Source organism: Mchenga conophoros, linkage group LG6, assembly GCF_057382185.1.
Source record: "Mchenga conophoros isolate Kocher_MC1m ecotype Shallow Benthic linkage group LG6, M_conophoros_male_GT1.1, whole genome shotgun sequence".
NCBI classification, from domain to species: Eukaryota; Metazoa; Chordata; class Actinopteri; order Cichliformes; family Cichlidae; genus Mchenga; species Mchenga conophoros.
The window spans coordinates 42596752-42608231 of record NC_140531.1 but is presented as its reverse complement, the minus strand read 5'-3'; the positions used below and the strand labels follow the sequence as shown (position 1 = coordinate 42608231).

The 11480-nt window shown below is 51.5% G+C and overlaps 1 protein-coding gene across 3 annotated transcripts in view; it reads left to right on the top strand.

Moving 5' to 3' along the window:
• Nucleotides 1-2079: 2079 nt before the first annotated feature.
• glra3 (glycine receptor, alpha 3) overlaps nucleotides 2080-11480 on the top strand; it is a 46120-nt gene continuing 36719 nt past the window's right edge. For 2 of the 3 annotated variants that reach the window (XM_085278237.1, XM_085278234.1), the window contains exon 1: nucleotides 2080-2410. In XM_085278237.1, the coding sequence (XP_085134363.1) occupies nucleotides 2349-2410 (62 nt within the window). In that variant the 5' untranslated portion in view covers nucleotides 2080-2348. Of the gene's footprint in view, nucleotides 2411-9968; nucleotides 11297-11480 lie in introns of those variants that run through there. The other variant, XM_085278236.1, reaches the window with a different exon arrangement.

Genomic DNA, 11480 nt, shown 5'->3' with positions numbered 1-11480 from the left:
TTTGGTGGTTGTTGAAATTTTGAGGTTTCACCTGAGATTCTGGCGTTTCGGGCAAAATAAATTTATATAAAAAAATCGATTCAGGATTTTAATGAATCGATTTCACGTTATCCAAGCCAGAATCGATTTTAATCGATAAATCGATTATAAAAAGCCACCCCTACTCTGACCCCTCACTCGGAGGTAAAGCGTGCTGTGGTGCTGCACAGACGCTGAGAGAGCCGGGGCAGGGACCATGCATGAGGGGCAGGTGAAAGGAGTGCGTTAAAAGTGTCACCGCGCTGATGTCTCGTTCATACACATTACTGTGAACATGATGATGAGTGCCTGAAAGATGTTCTCGCTTTCAGCACCTTCATCATCCCATCAGTGTCACATGTGCACGTGCGGCGCAGAGCCACGTTCTGGGTCGTTCAGTCAGCTCAGGAAATGAATGGAGGCAGCAGGAGGAGGAGGAGGGGTGAAGGTTCCTCCATCAAAGCTGAGGCTTCAGTACATCTGTTCCCACCCACTCCTCAGGTAACCTGAGTGTTACTGGTGTTCAGCATCCAGGATAAAAACATTCCCGACAACATCCCAAGAAGTCTGCCACACCTAAAGCACACCTGTAGATTCATCCACCCAGGCCCCGTTACAAGCGTGACATCACCTGAACCTCCGATGACCTCACAAGGAAAACAAAATAACCTTAATACCTCCACATGTTAAAATCATGTTTATTATTCCTGCAGCTGGAACTCCACACGTGAAGTCATAACTGAGGGATTATCACCATGGCCTCCATCCAGCGCACGGGAGCGCCGTCCTCCACACAGCCGCCAATCACAGACACATGTGGTTCTCCAAACTCCTGCTCAGCAGAGCAGAAAGACGATGAACCAGAGACAGATGGAGCCAGGAGAGGAGGAGGGGGGCAGCAGGGAGAGAAGAGGAGGAGGGGGGCAGGAGGGGAGGAGGAGGAAGAGGAGAGGAGGAGGGGGGCAGGAGGGGAGGAGAAGGAAGAGGAGAGGAGGAGGGGGGCAGGAGGGGAGGAGGAGGAAGAGGAGGAGGGGGGCAGGAGGGGAGGAGAAGGAAGAGGAGAGGAGGAGGGGGGCAGCAGGGAGAGAAGAGGAGGAGCAGGGCAGGAGGGGAGGAGGAGGAAGAGGAGAGGAGGAGGGGGGCAGGAGGGGAGGAGAAGGAAGAGGAGAGGAGGAGGGGGGCAGCAGGGAGAGAAGAGGAGGAGCAGGGCAAGAGGGGAGGAGGAGGAAGAGGAGGAGGGGGGCAGGAGGGGAGGAGGAGGAAGAGGAGAGGAGGAGGGGGCAGGGAGAGAAGAGGAGGGGGGCAGCAGGGAGAGAAGAGGAGGAGCAGGGCAGGAGGGGAGGAGGAGGAAGAGGAGAGGAGGAGGGGGGCAGGAGGGGAGGAGAAGGAAGAGGAGAGGAGGAGGGGGGCAGCAGGGAGAGAAGAGGAGGAGCAGGGCAGGAGGGGAGGAGGAGGAAGAGGAGAGGAGGAGGGGGGCAGGAGGGGAGGAGGAGGAGGGGGGCAGGGAGAGAAGAGGAGGGGGGCAGCAGGGAGAGAAGAGGAGGAGGGGGGCAGGGAGAGAAGAGGAGGAGGGCAGCAGGGAGAGAAGAGGAGGAGGGGGGCAGGAGGGGAGGAGGAGGAAGAGGAGAGGAGGAGGGGGGCAGCGGGGACAGAAGAGGGGGGGGCAGGGAGAGAAGAGGAGGGGGGGGGCAGGGAGAGAAGAGGAGGAGGGGGGCAGGAGGGGAGGAGGAGGAAGAGGAGAGGAGGAGGGGGGCAGCAGGGAGAGAAGAGGAGGAGCAGGGCAGGAGGGGAGGAGGAGGAAGAGGAGAGGAGGAGGGGGCAGCGGGGAGAGAAGAGGAGGAGCAGGGAAGGAGGAGGAAGAGGAGAGGAGGAGGGGGCAGCAGGGAGAGAAGAGGAGGAGCAGGGCAGGAGGGGAGGAGGAAGAGTACAAGAGGGCAGGAGCAGGAGGGGCAGGAGGGCAGGAGGGGAGGAGGAGGGGGTAGACACATACAGGCGGAGATGAGAGCGGTAAAGACGCCACTCTGGCTGCAGCTCGCGGGCTCCTGGTGTCAGACACGATTGGTCGAGCTGCCTGCCACTCACGTAATCCGGAGCGGGGGCGGGGCTTGGTGCCCCGTGCCTCGCGAGGGCACAGAACGAGCCCAGTTCGGGTCTGCACAGCTGCGCGCGCTGTCCGCGGTGATGGGACCCAGCGGAGCGCGCTCCGTTTCTCCGGCATGTGCGTGAGCTTCCCCCCGCGTGCCGTGTGAGCACAGTTGGAGCGCGAGCGCTGTTCGCGGTGCTGAAAGCATCCAGAGGCGCGAGGACAGCAGCGCGAGGCTCTGACCGGCATGAGGAGGACGCTGTCCGCGGCGGGCTGCCTGCTCGCGTGGCGGGTAGTGCTGCTGCTCAGGTACGACCCCCCAACCCCCCCTTACCTGTGTGAGGCACGCTGAGGACTTCCTGTTGGAGTCACAGGTGCTTCAGGATGGAGCTGAACTTCAAACTGTGTTTGAAATGTTCATGTGAGAGAAACGTGGCTGCTGATGCATTTATTTTAATGTTTTTATTTCATTTCATATTTATTTAGTTTTATTTTTATCGCTGATGTTTTCTGTGTGAAGTCTCCTCGGTATAATTTGCTGGGATCAGGGTTATCAGTGACTGCGTGGGCAGAATGACCCTCGCCTCCGCTCGCGCCCATGTGTCACGTGACAGCTGACTGATTGAGGAGCCTGGAGTGGCTGAGCACGTGCACGTGATGATGCTTGTCCTGAAGCAGCTGTTAGTCCAGTAGTTTACCTGTGCAGGTAAAGTCGTTAATTATTAGTAGTAGGGATGGGTACCGGTGTCCGGTGCCATGATGGCACCGGTTCTGACATAAACGGTAGTAACCAGACCGAAAAGCAGCGCACATTTCGGTGCTTTATTTCGGTGCTTTTTTTCCTGAGCTGTGATACACTTTAGATTCTAGCCAATCATTTTACGTTTCCGAGGATAGTAGGCGGGGCCAGGTACGTACGTTCTGTTAAAGCAGAGCTACAGATTAAAAATGCCCAAGGCGAAGCGGTCAAAGTCTGGCTGTACTTCACAGCAAAATATGCAAACTCAGCAGCAACAAGTGCTTTAAGCTGATACTGTGATACTGTCAAAGGAGGTAACACCAAGAATCCGATGAAACACCTGGCGACGCATAGCGTTTTTTTTTAAAAGCCCAGAAATGCGCCGTATTTGATAGCTTGCTGCGAGACCTCACACCGAGCGCATCTACTGCGGGTGGGTTGCCTGTTATGCAACATCCCCCAAAACAACATCATCATAGCAAACATCATCATAGCTACATGCTGCTGTCTTCTTGTTTGATGGCAGATACTCCCTTCACCCTGGCTAAAAGGGCTAAAATGACCAAAAAAAAGTGGAAAACAGTTAAACATGAGAGGTTTTTGGACAAAGTTTGTGTTTTTTCCATTGTTTAAGCACTGCTTCCAGCCAAGAGTGATACCATATATGCCCCATAGCTGCAGAAAAGGCTAACATTGTTATCTTTTTACAAAAAACCAGCTGAACATGAGAGGTTTTTGGACCAATTTTGTGTTCTCCATTCTTTAAGCACCGGTTTGAGCACCGGCACCGTTTCAAAAGTACCGATTTGGCACCGGTATCGGATAAAACCTAAACGATACCCATCCCTAATTAGTAGTAACCCGATCCTGTAGTGGAGGCACCAGGACGCCTCAGCTCCTCTCTGAGCCCTGACGACGCTCCGAGAGTGAAAACATGTCGCTTGTATCAGATTTCATTGATGTGGTCAGTCAGCAGAGATGGTAAATGGCCTGTATTTATATAGCGCTTTACACACCCAGTCATCCACCCATTCACACACTGGTGATGGCAGCTACATTGTAGCCACAGCCACCCTGGGGCGCACTGACAGAGGCGAGGCTGCCGGACACTGGCGCCACCGGGCCCTCTGACCACCACCAGTAGGCAACGGGTGAAGTGTCTTGCCCAAGGACACAACGACCGAGACTGTCCAAGCCGGGGCTCGAACCGGCAACCTTCCGATTACAAGGCGAACGCCCAACTCTTGAGCCACGATCGCCCCAGATGGTGAACCCCAAACACTTGAAGTCCTCAGACTGGGTGGTGCTGATCCTCATCGCAGCTGCTTCACACGCAGAGCTGCAAACTGTGATCACGCCAACAACTGACTCGCTCCGCCCCTTCACTGCGCCTAAAATTCTGTCCAGAAAATCTCACAGCTGTTTTAATCTGCAAGGGAGCGATGGCAGGCTGCTCAAGGCTGCCGTGGACTTCGTATCTGCGTGTCTGTATCTGTACGGTCGGTACGATGGCCTCTTTACCGTCCTGTGGTGTGAACATGTGTAAACGTGCTCATCGCTGGCTGAGTCCACGATCATGTGACCACATCTCTGAGTCACACATGCAGGGATCAGAGCGTGCACTCGAGGGACAGCCGTGGGACAACTGACTCCTTTTATAGGACGCGGTTTGAGTCTGCTTTACAGCTTGTTCACTTCCTGTTTGGATAATTAGGCACAGTGATCAATATCACCAAACAGTAATGTGACGGATCGTGACCTGGCATAACTCTGAGGCTGCCCCTCAGAGTCTCACCAACTGGGTCAGTCCTTCAGCTCCGGCGTGACTCATTAAACTCTCTCATCATTCAGTCCCAGTTAGTTTCCAGCCAATCCGCTGACAGCACGCGCTCGCAGGCCATCCTCGCTCTGCAGGAAGCGCTGCTGAATGAAACGTCGCTCACACAGACAGCGAGGTCTGTCCGAGGAAACAAAGTCAGAGGAGGTTTGAGAAGCTTGAGCCGTCAGTGCTCTGATGGCTTGCTGACCGCCAGCAGCCTCGATGATTGAGCTCAGGGAACGAGCTCACGTTCAGCTTTCAGCAGTGACAGCAGTGTGGCTGCACACGAGGAGCTCACAGTTTATTTGCCTTTCACTTATTTAAAGAGCGAAGTACTGATCCTGGATCATGTCCAAGCTTGCTGTAGGCCGGCACGTAACCCTCACATATTTAAGACTGTGAGTCTTCAATGGCGATTCTTCATTTTTATTGATTTCTTGTAAGTTTACAGCGTTAATCCTCCGTCTCTCTCGATGTAAGGAGTCACGCTTTTGTTCAAACCTGCTGAGCCTGAAGATCGACGAGTCTGGAAAACTGGGATCAGTTTCTGAAGTGTCACATGATCTCGGTGCAGACCGGAAAAACCCTCAGACAGGAAATAAAATATTCACATTCAGTTTGTTCTGCGTGCAATCGAGTAAATGCAAACTGAAGGTTAGAGCCACATTTAAGGTGTCAAGAGTCGCCATTCCACCTTAAAAGTGCGTAAAAGCTGGCACGGTGCCTCCTTTCAGCCTCTTTTCCTTTGGTCGTGTTATTTAAATTACCCTGTTTATACAAACTCAGTGTTTCCTGTGGTTGTTTCACATTAAAAGCTTCTCTGTGTTTCACATATTTTTCTTAATAAGGCTTTTATTGTGAAACATTTAAAGAGACGTGTCAAAAACTCAAAGCAGTTTTAACTTGAAGAAATATCAGAATACCCGGGCTGCTGAGCGGGGCAGTGGTTACAGAAAGAGGAAGAGGAGGATGTCGAAGCTTTAATCTTCAGTCTAAGATTGAATCATGGGGTCGGTTAGCCTGTACTGGACTAATGTGTGCAAACTGGGCCTGAGCTCACACAGCTTTGGGAATGAGCCACGACTCAGCTGTGGCTGACGCTTCGACGCTCTCCGCTCGTTCAGCAGCTCGTTGCTCCTGTAGCAGCAATAACCTAAAGTAACGGTTTCATCCTCCGTTTCTCACGTGGACACAGATTTTCACGCACGCGTCTTCACAGCGTTGCTTCAGTTCACTGAGGTTGATGCACGGCTGTCTGAGGGTCACACACTGAGGTCTGGACCGGACCGTCGCAGCAGCTCGGCGGTCCAGGACGAACATCTGCAAACGTCAGCCGTGCTGCCGTGTTCTTCCCAGAGAGGAGAGGCTTTCTCCTGCAGCCCTTCCAAACCAGCTTTAACTTTAACCTTTAGCGTGCTAACGGAGGCCTGGAGCTCTCTGGCACGATTGCAGCGTGGTGTGAACACGTGACTGGATAATGGATATCACATGACTGATATTGGTGTAACTGTAGCTCCTGGTTCTGGTGGATCCTGTGGATTTACAGTGGATCTGCCTTCCGCGATGTGAAACTTGAGGCTCGTGAGATTTTGTCTTTGAAACCACAAATAGTTCCTGTGAAGTCAGGCTGAGGCCGACTGATACTAAAGCGATTTCCTGTTCTGTCGCGTCGACTCTTCCTCCTCCCGCAGCCTCACATCCTTTATTAATGAGCCAACTTTTAGATGGAGATACTCTTCTCTGCATTTTTTATTATCAGCTCTGGAATGAAAACAATGGCGGTTTCCCAAAAGTTTGAGCGAGCTGAACAAAAGGCTGAACACAGGAGATCAAAGCTGCGGTAAATCTTCTTACAGGGTCACGGATGGATTCAGAGACAAAGTTTAACAGGCTTACGGTCCGTCTCTCAACAGCGCTGGATGGGCCGTCGCTCCTGCTTAATACCCAAAGGTCTGCTTTGTCTTTTTCCCTCCCCGCCTGATATCGCAGAGGCTGAAATATTAGAGCTTCACCATCTCTGTGGGCGACCAAGGGGAGCACTTTATGCTGACATGTCCACTACTATAAAAGCTGTTTCAGGGAATTGAGTAGCTTTTTCCTTAATTTCCATAATTTCCCTGCATAATGCAGTAAACATGTAGACTCCTGCAGACTCTTTAATGTTTCAGTACTTGCTGCTGTCTCCGTGCTCGTTACAAGCCTCCGTGCTTTGTCACGATGACTTTTTCTGCACTCCGAGTGTTTCATGCAGATACTGGAAAAGAAAGGTCCATCTTTTCCCCGGGACGCACAGAGATCTGATAACTTTGCATGGGTGGATGAAAAGGACGGAGGTCACGGTGGCCTGAACGCTAATACGAACACAGGAAGCCATCATGTAATTTCAGTCCAGCTGTCGGGAGGAATGACATTAAAACAGCTGTTCTGTGTTATTGTGACAGTGACAGTGTGTCGCTGTTCCTCTGACTCACAGCCCGTATATAAACACGGATGACGCGTCGCTGCTTTACATTAGCGAGGCCCAAATATGATGGAAATGGGCCGTGTCATCTCGCACCGGGGAAGTCGAGCTTGTAAAAACCCACCGAGTTAGCTAACAAACTGCAGCCCGCAGGGCGTCCACGGCAGGGCGTCCACGGCAGGGCGCCGCTCACATTATTAACTGAACTGTAAAAACACTGATGTGAAGAAATTATGTTCTGGAACATTTTAGGTGCATTATATTTTTAGTGTCATGAGGCGTGTTTTTAAACCTTCCCCGACTCCTCTGAACTTCTTCCAGTTTGTTGCTTCAGCTCAGCTTCAGTGTCATTTGGAGTGACAGGATAAACTCTGCAGGAAGGAGTGGGTTTGATAGTGAGTGAAGATCGTGTTGGTGTCACCAAAAACCCCAGAAACTGTCAGGTGAGTGGATACACCAGGTACCCCCCAGCTTCAAACCGGCTCAGTGACTCCGTCCTCAAGAAGCCGGCCGGTCTCCAACCCCCCTCCCCTCAGGAAAGAGCCGTGTCCACCCATCCAACGATCTTCTCATCACTGCTCACTCTGGCCACATCCTCGTCCTTCAGCCTTTGACACGTTCCTCACAACGTCCTTCAACTTGTGGTCAAGTCACCACATCACATATACGACCCTTCTGCTCGCTTGTAAATCTGTCAGCGACCCGGCCCTCAGCACCTGTCTGACCTGCTGCACCTGTACACACAGTCCTCTGCCATGGGTCTGCTTCCTGTCCCATCCACAGAGCCTTCGGTGGGACGGCCCCCACCCACTGGAACTCCACAACGCCTCATCGCTGGACTCAAAACTCACCTCTTCCACAAAACCTTCGGACCTTGTTGTTCATAAATCGTAGTTGGCCCTCTTGAAAGATGCTAAACTAATCTAAATGATGATGATGATGACGGTGATGATGATGGTGATACAGTTCAGCGCTGACGTTCAAACACGGGTGACGAGTGAGTTCGTCCGTGTGCGCTCTCTGCTGAGTTTGTGGTGACGGTAACTAGTCTGACGTTTTAATGGATACAAAGTTCATTTTGGTCCCACTGAAGTCAACAAGCCGATGAAGCAGAATATTTACTACTGTAATGCATCGCAGCGCTTCTCCGTGAGCTTCTCCGTGAGCTTCTCTGTCCAGTTTAAGAAAACGGCCTCAGGGTTCAGATAGGACATCGCTAACGTGTGATCGACTCTTCAGGCAGCTTCTGAAATGCAGAATTGGTGCAAAGCTGCACGAGGAGAAGACCTTAAAGGGGAGCTTGGCCGAATTTCATGTTTTCATTAGCTGAGCTACAGGACACGATGAATGTCCTGAATGATTCCCAAGTTCCTGCTTCAGATTTCGTCCATCATCATACCCCGTGGAAATGTCAAGTTTATTTATTTGCTTTTCTCCCTTAAACATGCTTCTTAATATGTACTTTATACTTGCTTCAAAGGCTGCTCTAAGTGTACATACAGAAACATGTCATGATGGTTTATGTCAGCCCAAGGAGGATGTCACAGGAAAATAGTCGACACTCCAGAAACCGTTCCTGAGGCTCCACGTCGGGTTATCTCTTGCATTAGCACGAGGGAATTGCTGCAGAGCTACTTCATGAAGTCGGTGTTTATCTCCCATTTCGCAGCTCCTGGGAGTTCATAATTCAACAGTCCAGCTACAAAGATGCAAATATACACAGATGCAGAATGAGATCATCTGAGTGCAGATGGCACCAAACACGATGAAACATATTTCACCTGCAGACGTGCTAAAGAAAATGCTGCTCCCAGCTTTTAATGTGTGTTTCCTGTTAATCAGAGAGCAGCTGTCATGATTACATTAATGAAAAACACGAAGGAGCACATCCTCTGCCGAGGCCGGTGCCCTGCACACGCCCCCAGTCTATCTACACAAAGACCTAATGGCTTCCTCCTTTCCACCGAGTTTCCTCAAACGTGCCCACGTCATATGTCGTCCTTGGTGACCAATCACAGCCTGTTGCTAAACAATGTGACATTTCCAGATGCCAGCGGTCGATGTTGGTCCATTGTGTCAGCGTAGCTTTGTGCCGGTTAACGCACACTGATGGTGAGTAAACCATTTGAACACTTATTTTGTGGCTGTGGCTAAAAACCATCATTTCCATCCCATTTTATGCTCAATGCAAACGCAGTAAATATTAATACACAGCATCAGGATGCACATTCAGACGTGAAGCACACATTTGCATGTCAGAAAGAGGCACAGGCACCTTAGAGATGATGCAAAAGCTCCTTGAAGTTTTAGGATGGCTCCAAAAGTTGCAGTGGCAGCTGAGCGTGTGCAGGAGGGATTGTTCGGCTTTGTGCAGAGAAGCTCGTTTCCTGTGCCCTGCCTTGCTGTTACCCACAGTCTGTGGACGAGCTCAGCTCTCGCCTCATCGCAGAAGACTGCTCAGTGCACACGGGATTATTGGCAATGTCAGAGAATCAATATCAAACAGTTTCAGTGACCTTTGACCTAGCCCACCCCCACGCTCATGATGCATTGGGTGAAATTATGGGTTCTCCGAAGATGCTGCGTGGACTAGAGGAACCGGGGATTGAACCGCTGACCTGTGGGTCATGACCCAGCTACGAGTGAGTGAAACTGGGGGAATAACCGGAGTCACAACCCCGAGTGTGGGGTATAACAGCGATAAGTGTGTGTGTCCGTGGCCTGCATGACAAATACGAGTGAAACAACACTTGTTACTGCTGAAGGAAGCATGTCGCAGTTAAGTGGTGCTGCGGCTGGTTGTGTGTACGTGGGGGCGGGCGGCGGGAGGGGGCGGTCTCTACGCTAAGTGAACATTTGGCCGAGGGCAGCAGTCGACCCCGTCCCTGTCACGGCACCGGGCTGTCCTCGGCTGTAATGCCAGAAAAGACCCCAGGGGGAGCTGCAGAACATACGTGTTCATCTAGCAGCTAATTAGTATGAACAAGTTCTACAGCGGCAAACGGACCAGAGAGGCTTCAAATTAACACGAGAGACACGAAGAGAGGAGCGTAGGCGGGAACCGTTTTCACCTCACAGCGGGGTCAAGTGTCTGCAGACGCCTCGGTTCACAATCACATCAGACCGGCTCTGTGGCTGCGAGGCCCGAGTTACGAGAAGTATGGGCTCAAAATGTGGTCATAAATATTTTGGACTTGTAAAAAAGATTTGTGTGTGGACTTAGAAAAAAAACCCTGCAAGTTACAAGTACGGATTTTGACCCTATTTTTCTTCCTTTCATCTGATTGGCCAATGTCATGTCAATCACAAATGTAACAATCCAATCAGAGAACAGATGGGTTTGGCTGTCGAGGGGCGCTTTTTTGAACTGCCTCAGCCAGATAACGTAGAGCTCAGAGGGTTTACATCACGCTCGGCGGTTATCAGGATGCTTAGTAATGCACCTCTGGAGTGGAACGCCACACGGTTTAAAATATTAACCAACCAGATGTGGCTTTGCTGGTATTGCTACTAGAAAGAGGCAGCGTGGCTGGCAAGTTTGAGGAAGGTGTACGATGGCGGCTGTAACACACAAACACGCCCCTCGAGCACCGGCAGGTTCGTGATTATTGGAGGATGAGCTCTAATTTTGCATGAATACTGTAGTGGTGCTTATCAACGTCAGTGTTCAGAGGCCAGCCCTCCAGAGGAGCCGATCCAGCTGTTCGCGCTGCAGTGGGCGGGTCAGAAATAGCCTGCAGCTGTGGTGAATGACAGGGCGATCAGATACTCAGAATCTGAAGAGCAGTGCTGGCAGAACTGAAGAACCAGCTGTACGCAGAAGTGCTAAAAGGACAGGCCACCGGCAGACGCCATAATTATGTCACGTGCAGGTGAAGCAGAAGACAGACCTGCATTCATATTTCAGGCTGAACATCGGGCCCAGTTTGTTTGTTCCTCAGCATGAAGGAAGTCGTGCGTGCAGGATGGGCGTTGTTCTGCTCGGGCGTCGGCTGCGTCTCTGCTGAAGTGCAGGAGACGCCCACAGGAGTGAGTTCTGGTGTTTGTTGGACCTGCCTGACATCAGCAGCAGCTACACGGCACTAAATCATTTCTAAACCCTCGACTGGTTTCAGCAACATGATGACAAAGAGTCTGACGAGCTTCGAGCTCGGGTTGGCTCAGGTCAGAGACGCGGTGAGTTTAAAGGGTCGATCTGAGTGGCGTCTCTGTGAATGCCGCAGTCCCTGCACTCTTTGTCCTTCTTTTTCAAACCAAAGCACTCTGCCTTCATTTCTTCCGCTCCCTCTGCTCGTCTTTATGTTGGAAATCACTGTTCTGGACACGCTCGTCCTTTCTCTTCCTCTCTGATGGTTCCTGT